Raw genomic sequence first — 27,262 nt, 5'->3', positions numbered from 1 at the left:
TTTTGGGGGACTTGTCTTAACATCTTTATTGAGTTCCACACTCAGTTCAGTCAAATTTATTGGCCAAACACCAAACATTTGTATTTGTTTCCATACAAAGTGGGAATGTATCAAGTATAGACTATGAAAGTGCAAATAACATTTCAAGGATTAGTTTCTTAACAATATAAAATCTTTAATGGGCTACAAAATGTGCTTGCCTCACCCCACCCCCACCCCCAGACAATGATCGGCCTTCACGCTTAAATCGCCTTTGCGAAGAAAATAGGATTTATATGTATTGTGATTTAATGCACAGCATACTGTCACATACAGGACAACATTAGTCACTCCACGTCTGAACAGATGTAAAGGTCCTACCGAGTGCTTCACCACATACGTTAGCGCCATCAGCACTTTGGCAACATACATTACTGATTACTGAAGAAATACTGCAGGTTACTGAGCTCAGTCATTTCTATTTATGCAATTTTAGAAAAGAAAAGTAAAACCTTCAAAGCACTTTTACATGTATCCCCCCAAAAAATGAATGAAATTGCGTGGAATGTCACCGTTAGCGATTACTACATGATACAATGTCATTTATGAAGTACAGTATTTCAGTAATTCTGCTAGCACTACTAGGATTGGCTTATTTCTACTATGAATTCTGATTGACATTACAGCAATACAGCAACTCTTCTTCAGCAATGTATAATTGCAATAATATAAACTTGTACAATTTTGGGATTTCTGCACAATGTATAATTTTTCACTTTGAAAATGGATGCAATTACCACTGCCTTTCAGACTTAAAAGAACTGGCAGTTTAGGTCAAGAATTTGGCCAGGTCTTTCCGAGAAATACATGCTCATATCAAAAACTTGCTGTGTTTAAATGGCTATCAACAATTACCTCAGTAGTCACAATTTAATTAGTATAAAGCACATATTTAAAAGTGGCACTGTAAAAGGACTGTTTCTTGACACATGGACAAAAACATTGGCTTTTGTTAATTTTTTTTGTACATTATCCATCAGTTCATCTTTTTTATGAAACACATTCAATTCCAAATAAATATAAAATCAATTTTCACAATATATTAGGTCTGGTGTTTTACATACTTGTATGAAGCACAACGGCATCACATTACACACATCTCCTTGAATGCTCCACTTAATCGTATCGCCATTAGAACCGGTATGAAGAGATGCAGGGAAAAATAACAACAGTGATCCCACATGAGTGTGTTAGTTAATGTGTCTTAAAGAGCTCTGGGAATGATCCAGAGAAGAGCTAAAGGGTGGTGGGTGGGTGAGTGTTTTTATATTTCATATATATATATTCCCACACACGCTTGCGTGGGCCATTAAAAGTGTTCTGGAGGCTGTTAGTTTCATAGCCATTGCAAACGACAGCGGCGTCACGAGTTAGTGCGCCATTCATCGAGCGCTCGAGGGATGTGACGAATAAGAGAGGAGGTTCGCAGAAAAGGCACGGTGATAGGTTTGCGTAGAGTTGCTGTTCGAAAGACCTGCTGCAGCTTTCCCCGCACAGTACATCAGCATCTCTCCCCATTCGAATGGACCGGTGGCATATCGTTACAGTGAATGGGTTGGACGAAAGAACAGAGGACCACACTTTCCTTCGCCATGGTAACGAGCACCTCAGAAGAGCCCAGCTCACCAGAGGGAGCAGCTAGCGTCCGCTGTGCTGGACACTACAGCGCCGGGTTTAAAGGAAGGGCCGTGGTTCTAAAGGGGCTGCTTAGCCCACAGCAGCAGGCACGATCAGCACACTGGGCTGGCATGGACTCGGCGTGTGCTAGCCAGTGTTTACGGCACCTACAATGACACCCGTCATAAAGGCCCAGGGGCCCCTCGAAGAGAGGAAACCACACGGACGTTCAGACTAACCGACCCGGCCGTTGGAGCGCTTCGGTTCCGTACAGTATACCTTTCTCTGTGAAAGAATTCAGGCAGTAGTTCTGCAGAGACCGACTGCACCGAGCTACCTAATGACTCCCTGCCATAGGCCACATACAGCCACTGTTTTTACTGGCAGCTTCTTATTTCAGCTGCTTCCTTCTTTTGTAGCTGTTCGCCTCTCCTGGGCCATGAAACAGTGTCTGCTTCTAATAAAGAAAGATCACATGTCTCTGAAACGCAAAAAGATGCAGGCCTGCAACATGAGACAACGGACGCGCTTCAACACTTATGATTTCAGCATTCTTAAAAACACAATTTGGACTCATTTCTACTTGTCTGACTACACAAATTAAGCCTGTTCTTCTCGCAGTGAATCTCTCTTCCTTGGTTTACAAGTCAGCTACTTCACATCAAAAGGGGGTTTTGGCCATATGGAGAAGGATAAGCCAAAATTTTCATACAAGGTGCACTTGACCTTCCCACTCAGAAGAGCTACTGCTAGGCTGGTCGGGGTCCGAGTCACATTTTGGGGTGTCGGGGTGACAGGGGTGAGACCCGCCCAGTGTTTCGCCCATCTGGCTTACCACAGGAGGCGCAGCCGGCACATCCACGCTAACTAGGTCTAGCTGAGTGGGCCTGACTGGCTCCCGCTCCTCCGTGCCACGATACTCGCTAGCCTCGTGTTCGCCACCTACTGTCCATTGCTGGAAGTGGCTCTCTGCAGTCTGCTCTGTACCCGTCCTGCCGAGCTGGGCGCCAAACTCCACGTCTGACAAAGTAGCCGGAGGGACCAGACTGATGTTCTGCGGGTTCATGTCATGAAACCAGGCCATGATGTTACCAAGGAGGTTGGCGTTGTCGGCAGGATCCAAGTCAGTAGGCTCCATGTGCGCAGGGGGGGGAGGGAGGGGGCCTCCCGTAGCCTCGAAGGACGGGTTGCCAAGATTGTTGAACCGTTGGGGTACGTTCTGGCCGCTCATGTTGCCCAGCTTCTTCAGGCTATCGCCGACCTCTAGGAGCTCAGAGCTACTTAGAGCAGCACGAGGAACATCCACCCCGTGAAGAACAGGGTCCAGCCTGGAAGGCAGAGAGGTGCCAATGGCCCCCATGGACATCTCGTGAGTCAGCAGCTCCTGACTTTCAACACCTTCTCCACCACCCACAGCCAGTCCGGACTCCTGCAGAGATAGCTGGATAGCCAACAAGATGTTGGGATCGTCTTCATCCAAGGAGCTGAGGGGCTGCAGAACAAGGGAAAGAACACCACTGACATTCCATTGGTGAGAAATTCACGGTTAAGGGACTGATTACAAATGTATGTATGAGTCCACACCTACCATAGGGAGGCCAGGTCTCTGACTACAGCTCACTTGCTCTGAATCTGAGAGAAGAGGGGGGGGAAAAACAGAAATCCATTCCTGAAAAGCTGAACAGTGTCTCTACATACAGCAAGAAAACACATGAATAGGAAACCCCTGCCACGGCCCACCTCAAAAAATTTTTTTTGACAGACGTTTCCTACAAAATTTGCAAAAAACGGCCAAAAAAACCCCCCAGCAGACTCTTCTGCTTTTTTGGAGCTGTCCAAGTCAGTGTAGTGGTACCTAAAGTGCTGAGGTTGGGCTCATCCGAGTCCGGGGTGTTGCTGCGCATGCTGGTCATGTCCCCACGCCGGCGCTGTCTGTGTCTGCGCCGGTACTGGAACTCCGCATACTCCTGCGGTACAACAGAAACACTCAACCACTTCCGGAGAAATCTGCGAGCACATGACCAGATGACGACTCCTACCATGGACAAGAGCCTGTTAAGAAGACCTTCAGAGGGGCCCGACAACTCAACGCAACCTCCACAACTTGTTACACCAATCCAGACCTGGACAACCACTGCGCTGCAGTGTTTAGGCAGTTTAGGTGTTTCCTATTTCAGCATGGCCAATTTATTTCACGAAAAACATGATCACTAATTGGCAAGCTGAAAAAAAAAAAAAGTCTGAAAACAGAGCGGAGTGGACAGGACTGGATTTGCGTAACACAGTAACTACTTTAGTAAGCAACCATCATGCACAATGCTATTAACTTTCATAAAGCAGACAAAAACAGGTCACTGAAATTACATCAGGAGGCCAAGCATGGACCTTGCAACCAATTTTCAGATAAATGATCAAATTTCCAAATACAAATGAAATGCATGACAAAAAAACAAAAAGGATACCTCAGCTCCAATAACCTCCCTACATTTTTCAAGCATGTGATATCTTAATTAGCGCCAGTATTGAAATATTAGTCTAATCTGACCACAGACGCATGCAAGAAAGGTCTGTGCCAAAAATGGATTACACTTCCAAGAGAAAAGGAGGCCAATCTGTAAACCACACAACCATGATTAGAGCAGATTTTCACCTTTTCTCTCTCAATTTCCTTTTACTTTCTCTTTGAATAAATATAGTTTAAGGTAGATCAAAAGAAAACATTATAACATGACAAATAAGATTAATTTGTAATCACTTTTACTGTTTGTTTGTAAAATTTAGACCATGTGAAATTCTAATCTTCCAATGATCCAATTCACAAAAAAAGTTATTAAATTACGGAATTAGCAGGGAAAAACAAACATGTAAACAAAAAGGTCAAACTCTGGGCCATGTGATTTTTCTGATATATTGCAATAGCAGGGTACACACACAAAAAAACAAAACAAAACAAAACAGAGAAAACAGAAGCATGCGGTCAAATAAAGGAATGAGGAAATGGCAAGAGTGATGGAGTGCAGATGACAGGGGCCCATTTCGTGCCTCATGTTTGTCATCCCTGAAATGGATGAACACTGGGGCTTCAGTAATACCTGCCGCTGGCCTCCTCTATTCTGATTGTGGCCTCTCGGATCATTTCCCCCGAGAATTGCCTGATTCCCCTGGATCTTTAGATCAGAACAGAACAGCAGGGGAGACCATTCAGCCATACGTTTTCAAACCGAGACATCCACTAGTGCCGCACCTCACACATTGCCTTGGTCTACAGGGCTTTAGGCACCAATAAACCTTTAGCCGTCTAAAGAAACGTACATCAGCTAACAGGATCGGACATTGTTGTGACTCGTTTGTCTAGAACTTACCAAGGATTTGCTCCAGTGGAGTAAACTGGCTTAAATCAGACCCGCTATCAAAAGCAGGTGGAATGTGCAAGTAAGACACCTAAAGGGAAATTTTATCTGAAGACTGTTGGAGCTCTTCCCATGTTCTGGGAATGCAAAAGGTGTTGCAAGATTACAGCTCTATTCTGGGCTTCTGCATTTTGAGAAACTTCCATGTTTTACTGATGTCACCAAAACTGGTTACGCTATGCAAAACACAAAGAAGTTACAAAACAGAGAAGAAGAAAATTACACATATCTCTACACTTTTAATGCCTTACAACACTTTGTGAAAATGTTCCGAAAGTTATGCTTTTAATTGAAACAAATGAAAAATTTGACAAATAATTATTTTAATATTGTTGTATGCTGATATTGATGGCTCTCGCTGTGTGCTGTTCCTACCTGCTCTAAGATAAGGAGACATTATTTCCAGAGCTCTGAGGTGGGCAGCTGCTTTCTCTCAGGACAGACACATCATCTAGAGTGGCATTATCTAAGCAACACACCATGATCTCCTCTTATGGTCCTGAAGTGACCTTTTTGGGGATCTAAGAAATACTATAAATGCTATAAAATTGGTTAAATGAATGAGTAGGGGATTTGTTCTAAGCTTGTTAGTAGACACCATCATATACTTGTTTATGTGTATACTTAGTATTCTCTTCTTATACAATTTCTTCTACTGTGTTGATTTATTCCTCAACTCAAGTTCAGGGAGCTATATATTTCTGCAGGCCTACCAGTACATTCTGTGGAGACAAATATAATTTCTCCATAACACCAAAAAATGTTTTTTGACCATAATGAAACTTATCCATGGTTATGAAAACACTGAGGACATTTCACTTTAAGTACAATCAATTTCAGCAGTGTATAAATGCAGACATCTCAACACAAGCCAGAAGGAAAATTTACCTCTGGAGATGCGAAGCCCAAGTATTCCCAGTCCCACGTACCCCCTGCAAAACTGAACACACAAGTACAGGGCTGTGTTCACATAATGATCCATATGTTTTCAAACAGAAGGAAACACAAAGTATTTTCACACATCATGTCACAGAAATCCACAGCAGGAAAGCATCACATAGCCCAGAGCAGAGATTAACGTCACAGAGATCCTAGCGTGATCCACACCGCATCGGAGAGCTTGAGAATTGCTCGCACCTGCGTCGGGGGGCATCTGGCGAGTCGTTGGGCGCCACGCCTCGGGCCACGGAGGCCAGGAACTCCTGCCTCTTCTGTTGGACCAGGCAGGCGGCGCGGATGATCTTGTGACGGGGGGTGCGGAGGTAAGGCCGGTTGACTTTCTGGGCGAGGTCCTCCGTCACCATCTCCAAGTCAGTCTGAGGAGAGGAGCGCAAGTGGGACAGGAGAACCAGTGCATCCACAAAGATCCTCGCCCAACAGTCGTGCTGTCGCTCTGACACATGGGTAAGAAACGGGCCTCTCTATATTAACTTGGAGTCTGGGTAATCTGTCAGCTGGTTGATGAAAACTCTTTTTGCCCAGTGGTGAAAAAAATCTACTTAGAAGTCACTTAAGGAGAACCACCAGACACAAAGAGAATGAGGTCATGTAATAGTATTGGAGGGTGACCCATTTTTTTATAAGTGTTGGCTGTTTAAGTTTCTTTTTTTGTCATTCCTCCACATACTTTGTATACATTGGAACACAATGCCATTTCTTTCTTTTTTTTCCCCCCCCGGTTGATGATGCAACGCAACATCAGCAGCGCAGCACAGCGCACAGGACTCCCAATTGTTGATGTACAACGCATCAGTGTGAAAAGAGTTCAGCAGAAGCAGGACATATGAGAGACACAATAAACCCCCACAGCATGAGGGTCAGTGACTAACTCGGGCTAGAGAGCAGTGGCAGAAACGCTGACCAGGTCATGTGACAGTAACACAGGCCAGGGTACAGTGGCCTGGCAAGTCAGAGTGATAAAATAGGCTGCTTGTGTACCACCTGAGGTCAGTGGAAAACTGTACATTGTGTGTCATAAAACAGAATTGGTGTGGGAAAGAGTCACTGAAGCAGCATCAGAATAAATGGTAAGTGTCTATAGCAGCAGAAAGAGGGGTAAGTGGGTAAGGAGCACACCAAACCTCACCAACAGAGGCTAAATAGCCCACAAGATCATTCTCTGCTTTAAACTGCAGATGTGCAAGAAAGGTGCGTGTTCTCTTAGGGGTGGGTGATGCGATGATAACCAACCTGCATAAGTTCAAAGATTTCTTTCTTTGTGCTTTTGGGCTCCAGAAAGAAACCGTAAGGATAAGAGCACTTGAGGATACGACGAGTCTTGAGAAGTTCGTGTACTGCGTCTTCGATGAACGTAGTGTCTGGAGGACCCCCTTCCCCTGCAAGGGCAGAGCAAAGGGAACAGATTACTTGGGGAGCACTCATGCCCTGGTCAGCGGTGCTCTGAAGCTTAGAAATGCACTCACTTCCACTCAGGACTTTGCTCAACTGCTCCATCTTGTCTTTGGCCGTTTTGAAAAGCCGCTCCTCCAGCTATGTGGGAGAGTAAGAGTGTTAGATCAGGTTTGGGCAGCGCGGCTGCCTCACAGTAGAGGAGATGCCAGTAAAAGGATCCTTGCCTGGTAGCTGTGCTCATGGTTCTTGAAGCGAGTGTAGTAGTGCATAAAACGATCAAGTTCCTGGTAGCTCTTGTGTTTCTTCTCAGCCTGGATGGTTACGCACAAAGTAGAACAGCTCTGTTTACTGAGCACAATGGCATTCACTGAATACAATAACAACCAGAGTCCTTTTTATTGGGGTTATCTTCCAAAACAATGTATGAAATGGATTCTTCCATCCACTAGTATGGGCACCAAGTAAACTTGAAATCCCAAAAACAAAACAAGCAAGCAATCAAATGGTTGTGCACCTGTGACAAGTAATGCATAAAAAAAAGGCAGGCACCTCTACGGTCATCTCTTTGGACTGCTCCTCCACCTGCTGGATAACCTCATAGCGGGTGCAGCGGTAATATCCTCCTGTTGAAGAGCTGTGCTTCTTCCATTCTTCCAGACAGATCCAGCAAAAATCATATTTACACTGCAGAGGCACAGAAGCCAGACACTCGCACTTTCACACAAAAGCATTGCACAGTGGCACGGTGCCTAGAAAAACATGCTAATAACCTAGTGTGGTGACACTTTAATGACTGGAGTTTGATTTTATTTCTGTTTGTTTATTTATTTGCATGTACCTATTGTCTGTTAAAACACAATTCCCGTGCAATTAATAATATCCCTAACCTTTTAACGTTGCCATCATCAAAAAAGTGCAAATGCGACTCTCTAGCCTTTTAGACTAATAGTGTAAATGTAAAAGCCTTTCAGGTTAACATAGCAAAGCACCTGTGTAAGCCACAATAGCTCAGCAACTACTTTAAGCAGCTGGAACAGAGGGGTAGGGCCTGCACTAAATCAGTCAAGCCCCAGCTAATGGCTTCCGCCCTGCACCTTTGAGCGTGTAAGAGCACCTTGGCACACTGCATGTGGTTGCAGCCCTCATTCTTCTGAATGGGCGACTTGCAGTTGGCGCAGGATTTGGAGTTGGTGAGTAACCACAGGCAGTTGGCAGCATCTTCATACGCCTCACTCACACCTGCCACTGCAACGGGAAAGGACAAATATAGACCCCCACCTTTGACTCAGGGCACAGACAACTGTTATTTCTGGAGAGGTGAGATCCGCATGATGAGTGCATGTGATTATTATTATTATTATTATTATTATTATTATCTGGATTCGTGCTTGGGGCAAAATGTAACCTCCAACACAAACAACTGTGTGTTCCAAATATTAAGTATTCTTAAATATTAAAAGCCCAGTTTTCTGCACAACTGTATTTACGCTTCATAGAATTCTTTGTTTCTCATGCATTGTGGTGTAAAATTCTGATTTTTTTTTGGGGGGGGGGGGGTTCTTTGCTATACACCAATAATGTAAAGCTGTCTCAGAACCTGCGTCATGCGAGTGGGCACTAAAAATTCAGCAATAAGTGTGAAGATGGAATGAAGGATTCAGATTTTCATCTTCTACCAAAAACATTCTGACTACAGACTATAAACACAGCCAACGCTGGTAGGTCACAGTGTTTAGAACTGTATGGCATGGTAAAACCCAACTCACATTCTTCTGGCTTCATGTCGGTGACTTTCTGTAGCCACATCTTCCACGTCTGGCAGTCGCATGGCTCGTGAGCCTCTCCCTGGCACTCCCTGCAAACAAATACCAAAGAGGGGCGTGATGATAAATCATCAAAACTATGAAATGGTGTTTTTGATTCAGAGGTGGTGAAAAATCTATCCTGCTTACATATTACACGGATTAGCTTTCCCCAAAATACAAATTTAGTTTCAAAACAAAAAGCTGAAAAACGTCAAAAAGCCAAACAAAATCTTACCCCAAAAAAACAAAAACCAACAACAAAACAAACAAAAAACAGTACAACCAAGGTAGAAACAGAGAACCCAGTGTAGAACCTGAGACTCTCAGAAAAGTCCAAGGGGAATATCAACAATCAAGTATTACATTTCAAACCACTGTTTAGGTTTTTTGCTGTGGAGGAATCTGGATCAGGATTTTAATAAACCTTTAGACAGCAAGGCGTACAGTATCTCACTAGGCATGATGGGCCACGTAGCAGACATTTCAGCCTACTTCTCCTTAGGGCTGGGGTATATGACTAAAAAAAAACATACTGAGATGGGTTTAAGTTAAATGGCGATATATGTTATGACAATGTAATGAAAACCGTAAGAGTATAATCAAGTATATATATTTGTAACAGTGAAACTAAAATGCTGTATTTAACTGTCTGTTCCTCTCCATTGTATTTCACTAACTCAGCCAACTGCAGTGGATGATGTAGTTTGAGATGGTGAAATACATTTGGTGTACAGCTGCCTCAAGTTGTTTTTATCGCGCACTTTGCACAGCACACCACCCTGTTGGGGATCATTCCTCAACCATGCACGGTCTTGTTTGTAATTGAACCTTCGCCACTGGTTTCATTTTTCTCCATTGTTGACCAACTTATTGGTCATCACTGAAGTGGACCTGGGTGAGCGTGATGAACGTGGTGAAACATGGCGGTGAACATGCCACCACATGCTAACAACATACGCTAACAGCATATACTAACAAATGTGGGCCAACATGGTGTGTGCATGCATGAGGAGAGAGCGAGAGAGAGAGGGAGGAAGTGTGTGCAGAGTGCAAAAATATATTGCTTTTGGTTAATTTATTTTAGTTTCTTAGAAATCTGCATCAGGTAATTGTATTAATAGTTGTCAATCTGCAACATGTCTTTTCATGTTTAGTGTAAAGAAACCAACTTAAAAAATGTTAAAACCATTTAGGTTAAAAAGCAGTATCATTTCTTTAAGAGACATGTGTAATTCATTGGTTCGTGCTTTCTTCAGTCTGCATTAAGTACTGCAGGGAAAGGTACATATATGAACTGCTCCAGCAGGCCGAAAGCACTGAATATCGTAATATGGCAATCAATCATACGTAATAACCTGATTGTTAGAGATGCATTTCATGTTTTGGAATTGTTTTTGTTTCTTGGTGTAGTTGTAAAAAGTGAGTCGTGTTGCGTGGGCCGGGCTACGCGCCTCACTGAGCGAGGTGACGCAATTAGCTGGCATTAAAATGGAGCGAGTTAGCTAAACTAATCCATTGTATCTGCGGAGATCTTGAGAATTCCTTTTCTTAAGTTGTCTCAGGTGTCTCTGCAGTGCAGTCTTCCCTTTGACACAGAAATGTGTTACATCTTTTACACATACAGAACACAGCAATAAAAGCATGAATGTAGCGACAGGACCAACACTGTGCCCTTCCTACACACAACGTAGACCGACAGTCAAAGTTCATCCTAGTGGTACTGGTGACACCCACCTCCCATCCTTACTTATCCTGTCACCAGTCTTAAAACATTATACAAATTAAGCCATTACATATTTAACAACGAAATACTGACAGTGCCTGCCAGTGTTTCACCAATGGCTGATGTGAAAGGGTTTTAGAGTTTTGAAGGCCACATCAGTCTAAGCCAAGGATGGCAAACTCATTTGGGCATCACTGGTTAACACTGCTCATTAAAGTGGCCACAACAATACATCCAAATCACTTGTCATTTCTAATATGTGATCAGTTTATTTTAGAATACTGAAATTAGTATCTTTGACTGACCTATTCCTATGACTACAGCAGACAATGCATTTTTATTACTTTACAGCACTGTGATTTTATAACAACAAAAATAGGGCAATCAAATTGGCAAAGGTCCATCCCTTTACAGGACAGTTCAGCTTCTTTCGATATGCTTTTTCTACATGCATGTTTGTTTTTTTGTTTGTTTGGGTTTTTTTGTTTTTTTTTTAAACAACCTGCCTGTCACAATACGGCTTTGATGCTGATGTTATCTCTTGGGCAATAATAAAACTAGACTTCACAGCAACACACCATGTCTCACAATTGAAAACAGACCGATTTTGAGAGTTGAGTGTTGCTCATTTACTTTTTCTGTTAAATACTGCACAATAGACAGGTTCTACTTTAAAGGCCTTCAAAAATACTATTATTTCTTCTGGAAAACACTGCATTCAGAATATACCTTCCGCAAAGATATATTTGTAAAACACTGTATATTTATATATGGAAGCATGAACACATTCGCCTGTGTGTGCACTACCTAGAAATTACCTCTAGCAGATAAATTAGTAACTGCATCTTGGCATCTATAAGATGTAACTACTTTTTCCCCCCACCCTCCAAACACGTTTGAGTCATCAACTTGGAGCCAGCCCAAAGGCGGACCGCATGTTCCACAATGCTGCTCTATGGAGATGTAAGCTATAAGGATTAGCTGAAGTCATCTGATACAGGCATTTCTTTCATTAGCATGAGGGAAAGATGGGCTCTCTGCGTGTAGAGATGAGATTTCTAATGAAATCATTATTACGAGACATTGAGGATCATGATCATGGTTCCCACTTTGGTCAAGTGCCAAATTCCCTGACTTTCACTGACTAAAAAGCTGAAAGTCCATAACCTATAAGGAACCAAGCACAGGCCAACAATGTTAAATGGGAGTTATAGCATTCACTCACTCAGTATGGGAAATGCATGAAAATATAGCATTTTGATAAATGGCAACCAAAATCCAAAGATGATACAAATTTTCCTGATATTTCATGACTTGGACAAGGTCCATGACCCAGAAAATGGTCAAATTCCCTGACTTTCCATGTCTGCAATAATTCCATAATATTCCAGAAATTCCATGATCCGGTGGAACCATGCATGATTAAATGATATTGTAAGAGAAGCTGTTAAGAGAAAGGAGTTATATGAGCTGAATAGCAGTGTTCTCTCTGTGCAGCACTCATTTAGCCAGAGCTCCGAGCTGTGAGTGAGTGTCCATGGAGCATATGGAGGAACAGAGGCGAGAGTGTACTGAGCTAAATGTACTGTGAAGGCCTGGCAAAGTCACTGTTGGACACAAAACTGAGGAGTGTGTGTGTGAGTGCGAGAGAGAGATAGAGAGAGAGAGAGAACAGAAGGACCAGAGCTACAGGGAAGTGAAGCTCAGCCTTTTGCTATGGCAGGGAGCAAAACCTACACATACCACAACACACGTCTCCCACACGTGAAGCACAATATAACATCTGTGATAAAGTTCTGTGCTGTTTAGGCAAAGTGTAGTTTTCTTTTTGGAAGAAAAAACATCCCTAACAGAAAACTAGCGCAGATGCTGCATACTGGATTAGGAAAGTGTGCATCACCAAACTTAAAGCCCTGCTTTGAAAAGTGGCAGGGGCTAGTTCTTTATCTAAGCATTTCCAAAGCTTTTAGGGAAACAAGGAGCAGTGACTGGCACTGACCAGCAGAAGAGGTGGCCCTTGCCACAGTCCACGGCGGGGGCCTGGAGCAGAGGGAAGCTGAGAGGGTCGGAGGCACTGGCACCAGGCCCCTGGCCCGCCAGCCGCACCGCCCTCTCGCAGCCTGCCCGCGGACACCACCGGATGGCTGGGTTATTCTCCACAAAAGCCTGCCGGAGAGGAAGTGGGGGGGGGGGGTCAGTGTAGGAGGGAGGGTGCAGGAAAGAGGGGAGGTTGGAGAGTAAGCAAGAAAAAGATAGAGACAGATGAGACACAGACAACAGATCGACACACAGGGAGACGTTTATTATAATCTGTAAGGCTAGCACAAACAGCACATCAAGACAGAAGACACTACGCTCACTAAAAATACAACTCTTTCCTTCAGTGCAGTATCTAAGCACAAGAACAATAATAGGAAGCCTCATCACTGACTCCAAACTGCAGTACACACAAGGACATTCCACACCACCAAGATAAGGATGGTTCTGGCATAACAAAAAACAAGGAGTTGGTTCATTTTTGCCAACGGAGCAACACTGCAGTCGTGCTCGTTACTAACCTGTGACCCTGAGCAGCATTACGACAGAGCAGAGACGTCTTAGCGGGAGAGTCCGAGTTGCTATGGTGACATAATGAAAGCCTATGGGTGTCCAGCAAGACACGTCACTCTGGAGCCCCGCACTGATGAGGGAGGCCATTGATACTGTGGCCTTCCTCTAAATGCTCACATTCTAGTCTACTGCTGTGTTGGCCTGAGGTCACACTAGACATCGAAGTTTCTTCAGGATCTTCTAGAATGTGAGTGGAACTCTACTGAGCAACAACCAATCAACAACTACAGACTGAATTTAAAGTTGGGCTTACACAAACGAAGAAAACGCTGATGGTTTTTTGAAAGAGAGAGAGCGCGAGCGCAAGAGAGAGAAAGGCATCAAGACATGTACTCTGAGCGCAGTCTCTGCATATTAGCGCGGCGCATCCGGTATAAACGGATCTCCTTCCCAGAAAGCATTAACTGAGTGCAGCGAGTCGATAATTGCTGGTAAGAGGCAGAGAAGCCAGACCATGCAGCAAGCAGTCAGTAGGGTCACCCATGATAAGGAGGTAAACAGTACCTTGATGTCAAACTGCAGGTACCGCCTATCCATCTCCCTGGACACGACACTCTCGATGACCTCGACAGGCACCAGCTGGAAGCAGTCGTAGGCTGGGCAGAAGATGTTATGTGCTTCTCCCTCCTGGATCTTCAAATTCAAAAAGCTGCCACAGAAAGCACACATATGACTTGTGTTAAGCTGCGTTAGTGGGCAGGCGGGTCACATTTTCGCATTTACTGTGACACAGGACAGATCTCAAACGAAGGCTTATGGCTTGCATCTGTCATACGCATAAGCATGCAATAAATGTTGAAAGGCCCACACCACAATTTCAGGAGGGGAAAAAAAGATCTGGAATGTGATCAGATACTCTCTTTTTATCAAAAGAGAGAGAGAGAAAAAAAACAAAAACAAAACAAAACAAAAAAAAACTCACCTTTCCCAGCATGCTCTGCAGAACTCATGCCCACACGGAATATCAACAGGCTCTTCATACATAGAGGCAGCACACATACAAATACCACACTGTGGGAGTGAACAAACACAAAACAGAAGTCACGGCGAGATGTTTCAAAGAAGCATTTAGGTTGCGTTTCCCCATCTCAGCGATCCATTAGACCTGGCTCATGTTCATCCCAGGCCAACTGCGAAAAGCCAAGCTGAAGAATCTGAAAACTATTGTGGGCACCAATATATGCAGTTTTGCAGCTCCCAGTCTCCGGGGTATCATGAGTTCACACGAGTGTGAAGAGTTCATATGACTGGAACTCATATGAGCCACGGTATTTGTCATGGCAAACTTCAGCACATCCATTCAGTCTTCTGCTATGAAGCTCCCCTACTGTGCAGACTGTGTTTCTACTCTAGACTCCATGAGAAGACAGAACCCCGTGAAGAATTAGTCCACTTCAGCATCTACACAGATGTGTCAAAGGACTGACTGTTCTATGAGTTACTGAGGCCTTTCTAAATGGCTCATGTAAAAGCTCAATAGATACAAGCCATAAAGCACAAACTGAGTGTTTTAAGAGTTTGACAGTTAGCAGACATTGGGTAGAATACCTCCAACACAGATTAGAGGAACTGTAGTGTGTTATCAAACACATGGTATAACGTACTATACTGAGTCTAAAATACACAGAAAATGGAACAGGCTGAACTGCATGATCCAAACCCTGGCTCTGTCCTCTCACCAGGGAGCGGTCATCGTCGGCAGGCGATAGGCTGATCTCATCGGGTGAGGTGATGGAGGAACGGGTGGTGCGCGGGGTGCGAGGCGAAGGTAGTGTATCCCAGGCGTTGTAGCCTCTGGGCGGGGGGGTAGGCATCTGAACGCCGGAGCGCTGACAGCAGTCCTCAGCATTAGACATCCACGCTTCCAGAAGCTTCTCCCTGTCCCAGTCTGGGCAGAACAGGGAGAGTGGACATGACTGTACCGTATTCTACTGTACTAGAAGGGTGTTCGTATCAGAATAAACTGGCACCATGCCATGTGTAGTAGTACTGTACTTATTTTGAGCTACTTGCTTATATTTCTCCCGTCAGTCACTCTTCCTAGAGTTGACTGGCAAGAAGGGTCAAAAATTCAACGCCTAATTAGTCTTGCCTCAGCTTTATGATTTTCTGTGGAAACCTAAGTTCAGATAAACTTACAAGTACAGTCTTGGGGAAACCCTATCCTCCAAAAGCCCAAAAAAAAATCTCTTCCAGATGTTTTCTCATAGGACATAAAAGCTAAAGCATTTGTGTGTCACCGCATTAAAATTGGCTGTGAGCTCTACTGCGGTTCATAAAGTCCCACATGCTTAAAAGAGCCCTGAAGCAGGTTGAACCTGTCATAATCAATAATAAGTAACCAATGAATGTATGAGTTGGCCTTTTTTTGTTACAAACAGCCTTTTTAAATGCGATTTTTAACATTTGAGGAGCTCAAAGTCTAGCTTTATACCACAAAACTTCATTTACAGGTTAGGCATATTCTGTAATACAAAACTGATTCTGTTGTCCTAAGTTTAATAACTAACATCAGTTTAGAGAAAAGGGGCTTAAACTCAAATGTTTAACTGCACTATAATAAAAAGTAAGGAAATGACTACCATCTGGTTGTCACTTGTTTAAAAAAAAAAAACACACACAATGGTATCTAATAGACAAATGCCCAAGGAAACTAGCTAATGACAATATATAATGGATCTTCAAGGACATACCTGTGCTTTAAATACATATCAATGGGACTGTGAGGGTATAGCTCAAGTAAGTAATTATAAGGCCATTTAGAATAATTGCTAATTATAGACAAATGGACATGTTCTAAAGTATAAGGACAGCACTGGAAACAAACCAAAAAAAAACATTTAATAAACATAGCCAAACGAGGACTCTTCAGAGTGAACGTTTGACAACTTAGAAATTCTTTCCTTCTTTCTTTATGTTTAACCTGTACTGACAAACATTGCTTGCTAAGTGGTTTGACACTTTAAGAGTCATGCGAGTGAGAATTTCAAACACTGTAAAGAGATTTCAGGCCTGAGCTGGTGTTCTCCAAAGAGGCCAGAGTAAAAATAATAGCAAGCACAGTGGAGCAGAGCTCTCCCATTTCCCCCAAGAGCTTCACCTCACTGGAACGAGGCCGGCCAGACAGCCTGCGCACATAATTGAATATTATTAAAGAAAGCACTGATCCAATTACGTGTTTTGTGCCAAATACCCTTTAACTGTTTAACAACCTCAAATACTAACATTAGGGAAAACACCGTGGCTGTACATATTCAGCTCGATCCCACTGACAACATATAAAGTTCACAAGTCTGGTGAGATATTTCAGGTCCAGTCAGGGTCTACGTGTGTTTAAAAAGTGTAAATCCTAAACTGACATTAGATATTTTGTCAAATACTAAAAGAGCTCTCATATTATACCCTCTATCCCCAGCTAGGACTCAACCCTTAGGATGTACAGACACCAGCCACGTCCCAAGGGCCATACGAGTGCGTGTGTGAGCACCATGCCTACCGTGAGCTCTGAGGAGTGCCTCGGCAGTGAAGAGTGGGGCCTGCAGCATGTCTGCTGTCTCTACTATCAGCATGTCCTTCAGCCTCCTCAGGTCCTGGACGCGCAAGCCCTCGTAAAACTGCCACAGACGTGATGAGAGGCCGTCTCCAGTCAGTCATTCTATATGCTAGACCAAAACAACTGCCCAACAACCACTCTTGGGACTGGAGACAGCTGACCTAGGGCTTACATTTAGAGGGGCCTAAAAACCACTCAATCTTTTGAGTGGAAAGAAAGAAAAAATAACATTATATATGGCGTTTTAACAAAGATGATCAAGGGGTTTCCCTCAAGCGCTCACCTCTCTGCGGTCGAGGGCCGCATACTCAGCCTCGATGTCCTCTGCGCTGGAGTCCGTGGAGAAAACCATCTGAGACTCCAGACCTAGGGCCAGCTCCTTGTGGTGCTGTTTCTCAGCACAGTCACACGGAGTCTCCTTGTTCTCGTTCTCTGCAAACAGGTCAGCGCTGCGCTGCACCAGCAACTGCAAACAGAGGAGAAGATAAACCATGTCATTCAGGGCTTAATAGAGAGGAAGCCATCATGCAGTCTGAAATCTCAACTTTCATATATTTCCATTAAAAAAAAAAAAAAAAGGGGGGGGGGGGGGAGAGATGAATGACAATATGGCTACATTTCAACAGCAACAAACTGACAGAAGAACGTGTCAAATGCCTTAAAAAAAAATATTATTCTTCTTCTTATTATTATTATTATCACTCAAAGTGCTCAACTCCAGTCCAGACGGGACAGAATCCAGCACAGTTTGATCATTTCCCTTCTCAAATACACCTACTAATCTTCGGAATTAACTGGGAAATTGAATCAAGATTGTGTTGTTAAGAAAAATTAATTAATTAATTAATTTTACAGAATCAAAATCACCAAACTGTGCTGGACTAGAGGCCCTCCTGGACTAGAGCTGGATGGCCAGAGCCTAGCAGCCTGGCCCCTGCGAGTCTGGCATCACACCCACCTCCACGCACGTCTTCATCCCTGAGGCAGCGGCGTAGTGCAGCGGTGTGTTCCTCTTGCTGTCCATGGCATTGACGTCGGCGCTCTCGTACTCGCCGTGGTCCAGCTTGGCGCCCGTCCACTTGAGGATCATCTGGAGGCAGTCAGCACGGCGACGCTCGTCCTCGTGGGGGCGGGCGAGGCGCGGCTGCAGCGCGCCCTCCGCCAGCAGGATGCGCGGCCCCATGCACAGCACGTGCAGCGCCGTCTCGTCGTGCACGTTGCGTTTGTTGGGGTTGCCGTCCTTGCTGAAGAGGAAGGACCTGCAATGGAGGTGGGGACAGCATGAGATTCAGGAATTTACAGCTCACGGCTCAGCCAGCGTACAGCACTGTACAAGTTCAGACAAAAAGTACTTTTAACCAAAGTGGCTGCCCCTAAAGTGCTTATGTCCTCACAACAAAGAAGGTAAGAGTAATACATCAACTCAAATAGGCATGTATTGGAAACCACTTTGCTTCAACTGGATTTTGTTGTTACTTTAAACCACTAAAACAAAAAACTGAAGTGCAAACATCCTCAAGGAAACACAGACATCATTTATGTAGTAAAGGACTGGAACTAGAAACTGGCAATGGCTATTAGTGACCTGGACAGCCAGGTAACTGATCTGAAATGTGTTTCCCCAGCTCCTGCTTAGATACACCAAAGTGCAAAAGTGTTTGGACTTTAACACCCTGGTATAGTGTTACACATCAGACAAAATCACCAGCGGCAAAACACAGACTGGCAGACTTAACAGACCTATAAAGTATTTTATGGGATGGCCAATTTAGAAGTTAGCTAGAGTACATTTTGTACATATCCATATTAGGATTAAGCTTTTGCACAGACCAACATCATGTTCTATAGGAACGTATCATTTAAAATCTGTTTGCATATTCTTTCCATATAAAAATGGAGAAACAGGTATCAGCAAATGCTGGGCTCATTGTGGAACCTTCTTGCCTTTGGCCTATGTATAGACCATAATTTAAGATTGGAGGAATTATGTTATTTCCACTTTTTGGCTTCAAAATCCTGTGCCAAATTATTGCCATTTTACCAATCTAGCTACACTTATCACCAATAATTACTAAGCTGGAAAAAAAAATTCTAAATTCTAAAATGAACATCAAAATCTGAAATATCTTATTCACAAAACTATTGTGACTTCTACTGTAGCACTCCAAATTGTGTTCTGATGCATTCTGTTTTCTTTCATTATTTTTGGGCTGTGTCTATATCTGGATTCCATCATTTGCAATTTGACTGGACACAGTTTGGAAAGGCAAACACTTGAGTCTACAAGATTCCACAATTTACACTTTACGCATTGGCAGGACAAAAACCAAGTCATGAAATCCACTGAACTCTCAGTGGATCTCCAAACAAATTGTGGCAAGGCATACATCAGGGAAAGAATATAAAACAATACCAAAGGTTTGAACTCTTTGAGCAGAACATCAAGCATTACGTATACCTAAAAACAGACACTGCACATCACTTGGGTAATACCATCCCTGTGGTGAAACATGGTAGTGGTACCATCACACTATGGGGGTGCTTCTCAGTGGCAGGAACAGAGAGACAATTGAGGGAAGGATGAACAGCAAAATACGGAGACATCCTAGAAGAAACCTCTTCCAGATCTCATGCCAAGTCTGGGGATGGCAGTTCACCTTTCAACACGACCATGGCCTGAAGCATACAGCCAATATAACACTGGGGTGGCTTGGGGCTAGTCTCTGAATGTCCTTGAAGATGGCAGTTCACAATAGCTCGCCATCTAATATAATGGACCTTGAGAGAATCTGCCATGAATGTGACAAACCTCTCAAATCCAGGGGTGCAAGGCATGAGATTTGTTTTTGATTTTTAATTCATTTTCAAAACTCTCTAAAAATGTTTGTACTTCATCACTGTGGATGATGAAATGTAGATTGATGGGTAAATATGGCAATTATAACCATTCAAAATCAAATCTATAGCACAAAGGGTACAACAAGAGGTCTGAATACTCTCTGAATTCTCCATGAATGTCTGCACCTGCATGTGTGCGTTTGTGTGTGCACATCAGCATCCACATCATCAATGATGTCAAGTGAACCAGCCAAGTTATACCATAACAGTCTATCCACCAAGCATCCAGATTAATGGATGTGGTTGGGAACATGGACAGATCCTCCATACACACCCCATCTTGCCGTCAAACACTAGCAGACTCCCAAGAGCAAATCCATTATCCTGTAACCCTGTCTTGTGTCTGCACTGTAACCACAAATATACACCTGAGTACACCTGTCTAATAAGCACTTCCAATTACGCTTGGATCAATAGTATCAATTCTAAAGGCCATGCTACCAAATCAAGGCAAAGAAAAATCTAACCAAAACTGCACTTCATGTGCCATCTATGTAAAAATCCACTGGATGCGTTTAAGAGGTAAATAGTAAGTGAACTGACCCATACTGTCTCAACGAAGGACAACAAAGGTCCACTCTAAAGATTAGAATCAACTCCTGGATTGGTAATGCCAGTTACAAAAGTGCTCAGAACAATTCAAATATAAATGTTCCAACAGTCTTCTCAGAGCTTACTCTACATATCTATTCAGTTCACTCAATTAAACATGAACCATAATGTCAACAGCAATGCAAACCACTTTGTTGCCCCCTCCAAAAAAACCCTCATCACTGATTGCATTTTGGACTCGATTCACTACTTGAGTACAAGCATAGAGTGGCACATACACTACCTGAGTATGCGTGTCATGGCATGCCTGGCAGCATAGTGGAGAGGGGTGTTATGTTGATAAGGCTCCCCATAAGAGGTGTTTGGGTCCAGAGACTCTTTGAACTGCGGGTTGCCCTCGTACAGCTGGTAGGCTAGGACCTCGTCTCCATTGATGAGCGCCTTGCGAAACTTTGTCGCCGTGTTCCCCATCTCTGGGCTCCCAGCGCTCTGCTCTCGTCAGCGCCACTTTAGCCGTTGGACCCGTGGACAGCTGGCATAGCGGGACTTCCTAGGAAGAGCAAGAAGCGGGACCATTTCAGACAGACATTCAGGACGGACACAGAAGGGGCGTAATCGAGTGGATGTTGTTCAAATGACCCTACACTTCAAAGTCCATTATCTTACAAATGCTTAGGCTACCAGAGAGGAAGGAGTCAAGCTTCCTTTTCAGGTTTTTGCAAAACCTAGTAGAAGCCCAGTGAGTTCAGAGACTGAAGTGTCTGCACAGACATGCATAGAAGGGGAGGTTGTTCTCTGCTGGAGTGCAGTTACTCCTCCCCACTGTGGCCCAGCAATATTCACAAAACAGTCACATGTTCAGGCACATGAGGGCCCTGACAGAAGCAGATGCTCAGCATGTCCTACTTGATCCATTTGGTCTACTTGCAGGAGAGGGCTGCCTTTGAGAGTTGATATTTAGCCTGCATCAGATTCTATATGGAGATACAAACCATAAATCCACCAATGCTTTTGACATCTATAATGTTGTTCCAACAATGAAAAGCTGCACGTTTTTTGCGGTTATGAAACCAATTTTATGAATTAATCAAAATCAGCAAATTTTCTGTATATTTGCTAGCCTGCTGTGCAGGATTCCAAATAAGCCAAGGATTTGCCTTAAGGACCTGGACTTGAGTCATCAGTCTAAATTGGACTAATTGGAACCCATGTGTGCTTTACAGCAAACAACATGGTTAGAATTATGGATAAGAAAAATATAAAATATAAATGGTGTGATGCTGATACAGAGTGAGCAAAAACTATCTGGCATAAATCCGACATGAAAAGCATCCCATTTTCTCTGTAAACGTGTAAATTCTTACATTAAACTACTGGGTTTTTTTGTTCATTCTCAAACTACTACAATGGGCTTTTGATGGAATATGTAAGCATACAAATTTATCTCAGTATTATCAAACCACCCAGCCTGCAGGACTTACTGTTCTCATGCAGTAAAAATAAAGAAATGACTAATGTACTGCAAATAAATACCTGCAACACTTTAGGTTATACTTCCACTGGTAACTACACAAATATCTGGAGTGTAGGCCTACTGAGTAACAGCGTGCATTGTTAGTTACATGTATTATATGCAAGGGCAAGCCAGAATTAGACAGGTCTGTAAACACATTCTGTATAATGTGTTGAACTGTTTGAGTGACAGTTTACATAAAGAATCAAGTACATAAATCTTTTATCACAAAGAGCTAAATAAAGTCATTATTAAAGTGAACAACCTTCAGTAAAATGTCTAATACTCATTTGCATCAAACTCTCTTGCAATTAACAATGCTAACTAGGTAACACGTGACAAACTCATGGGTGCTTATTGCAAAGGCATTTTGGAAACATACTGCATCATGACATACAGCAATCCAGTGCTAGAGGTGGTGTTTCTTGAATCTTGACTCACTTTAAATGCACACTGACCCTGTTCTAGAGGCAGTATGTGAAGTATTACTGAAACACAGAACAGTTAAATTCAGATCAGAGGAAAAAAAAAGTAACAAACAATCGTTATTACTCATTCATATTTTATTTAAAAAAAATAGACAGAGCCTGTCTCACATAACCTGTCAAGCAGCTACTGTCACCACATTTTCTTCAAACAGCAATCTTGAGGTTTGAAGTTACATTACATCTGTCTTTTTAATTTACCGCATAGTTTAACACATGTACTAGGTAGAATAGCAGAGGATTCAGCTATTTTTATGCTAATACATTACCACTAGCAAGTGATACTAATTGGCTATCAGTGTCACAACTGATTATCTTTCTGCTTTGCAAAGTTAGAGTAAAGTGTTCATTTGATTTAATGACCTAAACATTTAGATCACAGTGTTCTCTCAGAACAATAACTTGTCTTAACGGGCAAAGTTTATTTGTTAATGAGCACAGTGGACAAATGTTGCTGCCCTGTGTTTTAATAATTGCTGCCTTATGTTCAAAGCAGTGGTCACACTAAAGCTGCATGAAATAATCTATCATACACACATGCAGCAATGTGAGCTGGAGTAACTGAAGGAGGATCGTTATGAATTAAGACAATTTATTCTTGATTAATAATAACGGCAAAGGCACGGCGGCAAAGGCATGGCTCCCAACACACTGACTCAAGCGCAGCAGGTGCCAGTGGCGCAAAAAGAAATACATTTTTTGCCCAGGAACACCAGGGGCTTCCGGCTCCCTCTGCCAACTCTCATCAGCCCAGTGAGAGGAGGTTCTGCTTGAGGGGCAGGCCCCAGCAGAGCTCCAGTTATACCTCTTCCCATATGCCATCTGTCCGTACGGGCACCTGAGGTGCCCAGTCAGATGACGCTCAAGTCTGCGCTTTGCCTGCGAGGCTACATCATGGTCATATGTCGGGCAGTGTTAAACAAGGCTGTGGTGGGTAGCCTGCCGCACTCGCTTCCTACTTAGCTACAAAAGGTTAAAGATAAAATCAGATGATTTTTTTAACGGATTTTAAAAGGAATGCCACAGTATTTTAAAAATTAGAAATAAAAATAATAATTTGTGCACAGAATTTAAAAAAAAAAATAACATTGGGGGGGAAACCCCGTTTGGAAAGTTTGAAGAGTATTTTAGTTTGTCATTTTAAGTGCAAAATGGGCAGGAGAACGCATCAGGGTACAGTTAATTTGCAAACGGAGTTTGAACTCGTCTGAAATGCCATACTGTTAGACTCAGGCGGGAGGTCAGCGGTCATGTGGCGCTCCAGATTCTTTGAGCTGTTTATAGCTAAATGTCCATTTCCTAGAAGAGGCTGGGCGATGTGTTGTTTACACGCTCTTGCTAGAGCTATTAGGACACCTTGCTGGACAACCACACCTTATTCGCTTAGAAAATACTGTGTCACGCTTCGGCAAAGGCAAATGTATCCCACAATAAGTTAAACTCGACAAGCAGTTTTAGTGGCCACTCGAGAACATTTGACGTCTACGGGTGATACAACGGCAGGGCATTTCAGAACGAAGCGTTAAAAATCTCACACAGCTAACCTAAGCTCTCCTAGCGAGCCAGCTTCCACGCGAAACAGGACTGTCCAGATCTAATCGGCGTCGCTCTCGCCATATCGACACACCTTACCTAAGCTGGTCTCCGATTTCTCCGTGTATTCACTAATTCAGTCAGGTCACCCAGCTTAGGTTAGCTAGCTAATGTCGTGCTTTCCAGTCATATCCATAGCCAGCTAGCGGCGACCCTTCGGGCTAGTTAGGTCAACGCAAATAGCGTTGGTTATCTAAAGCGTAGCTAGTTTAGCGATATACCTGCTTGCTAGCTGCTTAGCTGGCCAGTTACTTTGTTTTAGAGCCGGCGAATTTTGCTTAGTAACGCTAGTTAGCTAGCTACGGTAACGCTGGGCCGGCAACAATAACAGTAAAACAGCTAGCTAGCTGCTTTACTTGGTGGTTAACCGCTAGCTAGCTAGTTATAGCAGCTTGCTTCAAATAGCCAGAGAGGATTTATTTTAATGTCAACATTTAAGTCAGGTAAACAGATTAGTTACTAGTTTACTAAACCAATGCGGAAGACAAAAATGTGTAGATAGATAGATAGCGTTAGATGGACAGCTAGATAGATAGGCAGATATATAGTTGGGTTCAAATAAGTAGCTAGCTAGATAAATTAGCTAACTGAACAGCTAACCTAGCTAACTAGCTACTTAGTTAGTCTGAAGCAGCTGGATATAACGAGCCTAACCTGTCCAGCTAACGCTAGCTAGCATTAATCTAGCGAGCCGCTTCGTCGAAGCTAACTGCAAGATACATTTCAAACAAAAAACTTGAAAAAACATATTTACCCGATTGTCACAACGATAGCTGTCGATCCACTTGTACTGAAGAGCTACAGTACTCCGAACGCTTTTGTTAATAGGCTGCGCTACTTCCAAACAAAAAAAATGCCTTCTCTCTTCTTTGTTGTAAACGGTCTCGACGACATGAAGCTGTCGTCAACCGTGCTGTTAGGCGCTTAAATCCTATTTCAAAATAAAAGTCTCCCTATGTTGACTATTTTGTCCAGTTCATCATAATGTGTTGATGTACTGCATATGATAGTTAGACTAATTACACGATTCGTTCATCTTCAAGCGACGATCACTTATTGCACAAACATATTAACTGCCATATTGGAAAACCCAATTTGGGACAAGCAATATGATATGCTCAATCTCTAAACAATATTCTCTGAATCAGTCAAGTAAAATTGAAAATGATTATTACAAAATGTATTAACAATCTGAATTCATGCTTTCAGCTGGTGTAGTTAGTCGCCATTATTTGTCTAGAATGTTTTTACTCAATATGATTTAACTAACTGACAATAAATGTGTGAAATTAACAGCTTTATTTTGCACCATTACAAAGGAAAAGAACATAGGGTGATTTTTAACCAAAACATAAAATAATGTATTACTTATAAAGGATGTGAACATTTAAATTCAATCTTACGGTTGTATTTTCATCCCATTTATAAGCAAATTAAATGTTGTGTACCTGTGTTAAGATCACACAAGATGGCAGTGCCGTACTGAGTGTGCCGTACCCCACTGTGTGGGAATTTTCTCAAGCACACTGGTTTCAATGATCCCAGCACCTGCCTGGAAACCAATACTAGACCACACTTCAAGACCTTTTGTATGGTTTAAGCAAAGAAATTATGTTTTGCATATCTTCCTTGGACAACAGTTAATTTGGTTCAGACAATGACCACACTGTGGACAAAATGTGAGGGTTTATTTGTGGTTTAAATCATACTAGAAATCTCTTTGCTCTCATCTGCTCTCATCCTGCTTTCATCTGTGAAGACAATGGGGCACCAATAGCAGACCTGCCAATTCTGGTGTTCTCTAGCTAATGCCAGTCGAGCTGGACAGTGCTGGGCTGTGAACACAAGTCCCACTGGAGGACGTCAGGCCCTCATGCCACCCTCATGGAATCTGTTTCTGACAGGTTGATCACAAACATGCACACCAGTAGCCCACTGGAAGTCATTTTGTAGGGCTCTGGCAGTGCTCCTCCTGTTATATTAGTATTTAACAAATTATTTAACAATAATATTTAAATACTACATTCCACTCAACAATACTTTGTTAAATTATTGTACTGGCTGTTACCTGAGTGACTGCTACATATATATCACAATACGGTACATCGTTTGGCACATCCACCCACCCGATGTCATGCACTGGTCAGGGTTGCCATCTGTTAAGTGTATTTCACATTTATTGTGTACACACATGTTCTTTTGTATTGCACCATGGTGCTAGAGGAATTTTTTTTTCCATTTCACTGTATACCTGTATATAGCTGAAATGACATTAAAAAGCCTCTTGCCCCTTGTTTCTGTTCCTCCTTGCACAAAGGAGCAGATACTGGTCGTGGTGCTGAGTTGATGCCCTTCTATGGCCCTGGGCAGCTCTCCTCATACAGTGGCCAGTATCCTGGCATCTCCTTCATGTTTTTGAGACTGTTCTGGTAGTCACAGCAAATCATCTTGCAACATGTGGATGTACTATCCTGTAGGAGCTGGACTACCTGTGCAACCTGAACAGGCTGCAGGTGCAGGCACCACCTCATATTTTTATACTGAGCATTACGTCTCTTAGTAGATATTTCAAATGTTTTGTGTAACTTGACTTTTAATTATGTTTTTTTAAATATAGCCTAGTTTGATCAGCTTTTCATGAATCTATTTTTGTTTTCTATGATCATAACTCGCAAATAAAAGGCTTCGCAATTAAGTGAATAAAAATGTAGCTTTATGATAAAATTACACTATCCACATTTGCATATTCATAGGTGAAATTTCTGTCAGAGACAATTTAAAATAAAGAGCATAGCATATTTCTCAAGGGCATGCTCATGGCCACAAATATCTTTGTTTCTTTGCTCTCTCTATTCCATACTAACATACCTTAACCGAGCAATCCAGAGAAACAATTGTGCGTATGAGGGTTCCTGAAGATTGGGTGAGGGAACTCCGTGAAGCACCATTACAGGTGACCTTAGAAAATGCTGCTGTCATGAAGGAGCCTGAGAGAATGGTTCGGATATTCTTTGTTCTTCCTAAAAATAATGCAATTATGCAAGTATGAGGTTAAAACCAAAATAGTGGCATACTTGATGCCATGAAAAAAACTGCTCAAGGAAAATGCAAA

At 42.8% G+C, this 27,262-nt stretch overlaps 1 protein-coding gene across 5 annotated transcripts; it reads right to left on the bottom strand.

Moving 5' to 3' along the window:
- On the bottom strand, positions 1 to 25,057 carry ankib1b (ankyrin repeat and IBR domain containing 1b). Of its 5 annotated transcripts, none has more exons than XM_026999205.3 (22): positions 24,905 to 25,056; positions 22,455 to 22,560; positions 20,843 to 21,109; positions 18,068 to 18,368; positions 17,393 to 17,575; positions 17,053 to 17,170; positions 15,236 to 15,444; positions 14,479 to 14,567; positions 14,061 to 14,205; positions 12,946 to 13,112; positions 9,185 to 9,273; positions 8,533 to 8,663; positions 7,968 to 8,102; positions 7,643 to 7,729; positions 7,490 to 7,556; positions 7,257 to 7,402; positions 6,204 to 6,382; positions 5,955 to 6,006; positions 4,749 to 4,823; positions 3,512 to 3,623; positions 3,245 to 3,288; positions 1 to 3,148 (listed from the first exon to the last, which is right to left on the bottom strand). In XM_026999205.3, the coding sequence occupies exons 3-22, from the start codon at positions 21,028 to 21,030 to the stop codon at positions 2,363 to 2,365; spliced, it is 3,303 nt and encodes a 1,100-aa protein (XP_026855006.2). In that variant the 5' UTR covers positions 21,031 to 21,109; positions 22,455 to 22,560; positions 24,905 to 25,056; the 3' UTR covers positions 1 to 2,362. The 5 variants fall into 5 exon arrangements, with proteins under 5 accessions (XP_026855006.2, XP_026855007.2, XP_081552273.1 ...); XM_026999206.3 differs by having other exon boundaries at positions 22,470 to 22,560; XM_081696147.1 differs by having other exon boundaries at positions 22,514 to 22,560.
- Between the last annotated feature and the right edge of the window lie 2,205 nt (positions 25,058 to 27,262).

Source organism: Electrophorus electricus, chromosome 14 (genome assembly GCF_041902795.1).
Source record: "Electrophorus electricus isolate QZ-2024a chromosome 14, ASM4190279v1, whole genome shotgun sequence".
Taxonomy (NCBI): domain Eukaryota; kingdom Metazoa; phylum Chordata; class Actinopteri; order Gymnotiformes; family Gymnotidae; genus Electrophorus; species Electrophorus electricus.
Note: the sequence above shows the minus strand (reverse complement) of the source record. Positions and strands in the feature narration are given on the sequence as shown.